This window comes from Ovis aries, chromosome X (assembly GCF_016772045.2).
Source record: "Ovis aries strain OAR_USU_Benz2616 breed Rambouillet chromosome X, ARS-UI_Ramb_v3.0, whole genome shotgun sequence".
NCBI classification, from domain to species: Eukaryota; Metazoa; Chordata; class Mammalia; order Artiodactyla; family Bovidae; genus Ovis; species Ovis aries.
Window position 1 is genome coordinate 103,540,999 of NC_056080.1, and position 2,000 is coordinate 103,542,998.

General features: G+C 48.0%; 1 protein-coding gene across 1 annotated transcript; it reads left to right on the forward strand.

Moving 5' to 3' along the window:
- The first annotated feature begins 552 nt into the window (after positions 1-552).
- On the forward strand, positions 553-1,566 carry LOC101121326 (olfactory receptor 6N1-like). The gene has a single exon (XM_004022699.5). It carries the CDS (start codon positions 553-555, stop codon positions 1,564-1,566), a length of 1,014 nt encoding a protein of 337 aa, XP_004022748.3.
- The last annotated feature ends 434 nt before the right edge of the window (positions 1,567-2,000 follow it).

Sequence of the window (2,000 nt, forward strand, 5' to 3'; positions counted from 1 at the left end):
ACATGTCCCCAGAGCCTGGCAGAAACTCTTATTTTTCTTACAGGTACTTTAAGATCAATAGTTCTGAATTCCCCTCCTCCCTCCAATTACATTCCTGGTGAAATCCACCCTGATTTAGGGGTCTGGGGGGAGATGGGGTGATGCGAATTCCAGTGTTATTTTATAATTTTAGAGTCACATTTCTATTGAGTCTTAAAAGCTGAGTTGAGAGAAGCTTTCTTGCCATGTCCCCATTAAGATATGTTTGCCTCCCACTGTGAGACTCCCAAAGGTAGATTCATCACCTGTTATGTCAAGGAAAAGAGTGGAAAAGAGCAAAAGAGACATCCTCTCTGTTAACTCTCCAGGGCCTAGTTTCTGATTTCTCTGTGGCTATTAGGTAAATACACCTAGCAGAATAAAACAGGAAATGTATTCCAGACAAGAAAAACGAGGGTCTTTGAGTTTTATAATATATGACATATCTGACGGTGCTACCCAGTAGCATGTCTCTTTTTCCAACTGGCTCTATGTCTCTCCTTTCCTCAGGTCTAATGCGTGAATCTCACAGATATGGGTAATCTGACCACAGTCAAAGAATTCCTCCTGCTGGGATTCGGGTATCTCCATGGGTTACAGTTTTTTCTTTTTGGGATATTTCTGGGAATGTATGTAGTGACTTTGCTGGGGAACCTTCTTATCCTTATCATCATTTCCCTTGATCGTAACCTCCAAACCCCCATGTACTTCTTTCTGTCCAATTTCTCCTTCCTTGAGATCTGGTACATTACCTCTATTGCCCCTAAGATGCTGCAGACCCTTCTGGTAGGTCCCAAGGTGATTTCTTTTGTGGGCTGTGTGGTGCAGTTTTACTTCTTCGGTTCCATGGCAGTAGCTGAGTGCTTTCTGCTGGCTGCCATGTCTTACGACCACTACCTTGCCATCTGCAGCCCCCTCCAGTACCCATCGCTCATGAACCTCCACACGTGTGTCCTGCTTGCAAGCGGCTCTTGGCTGGGTGGCTTCCTAACCCCTGTGGTCACTGTTGCCATGACTTTTCAGCTGCCATTCTGTGCAACCTATACGATGGACCACTTCTTCTGTGACCTGGCCCCTGTGCTGAAGCTGGCCTGCTCTGATACTGAGATCGTGGAGAAAACCACCTTCCTCCTGGCCTCCTTCGTCACCATGGTGCCCTTCGTACTCACCGTAGCCTCCTATATCCACATTGTGGCTGCTGTCCTCAGGATTCCATCAGCTGCAGGAAAGCGACGAGCCTTCTCCACCTGCTCCTCCCACCTCACAGTGGTCACGCTGTACTATGGAACACTGGGAACAGTGTACGCTGTCCCTGCAGCGACCCGGGCTGCTGTCCTGAACAAGATCTTCTCCTTGTTCTACACTGTGGTCACTCCCATGGTCAACCCCATCGTGTACAGCCTGAGAAACAAAGATGTTCAGAAGGCAGTGAGAAGGCTTATGAGTCACTGGGCATCTGCTAAGGGGAGCTCCGGGCCCCCACCACCCCCAGGGAGTATTTTTTTTCTCCGAACAGCCTGGGCTTCTATGAAGGACACCAAGCACTAGGCTGAGTACTTGGGGGCTCAGCCCACTGCTGCTCCCTCCTTCAAGGGAAAGAGCCAACAGAGTAGGAACCCTCCCTGAATCCTTACAGACCTAATGTTCTTGGGAATTCCAGGGTAATCCTTGCATGGTAAAATAAGTTTGCCAGACATGCCTCTTAGGGGAAAAATTCAAAACACCCAAATTTGCTTGCTGCAAAAGTCTCTCTCTCTGTCTTTGTCTCTCTTGCTGTGTGTGTGTTATAGAAACATCTGTTGGTGTTAAAAGTTTTTGGTTTCATTATGTGCATGTGCCCAATGTGCCCACGTGTCTGCACACACACACACACACACACACACACACACACACACACACACCTCTACATACACACACAGCCACCATACCGTTCTCCTACAAACTTAGATGCCTTCCACTGTGCCTCTCGTTAGGGCTTATGC

Excerpts from the sequence above, each read along its gene's own strand:
- LOC101121326 (XM_004022699.5), top strand. The coding sequence starts at position 553 with ATGGGTAATCTGACCACAGTCAAAGAATTCCTCCTGCTGGGATTCGGG.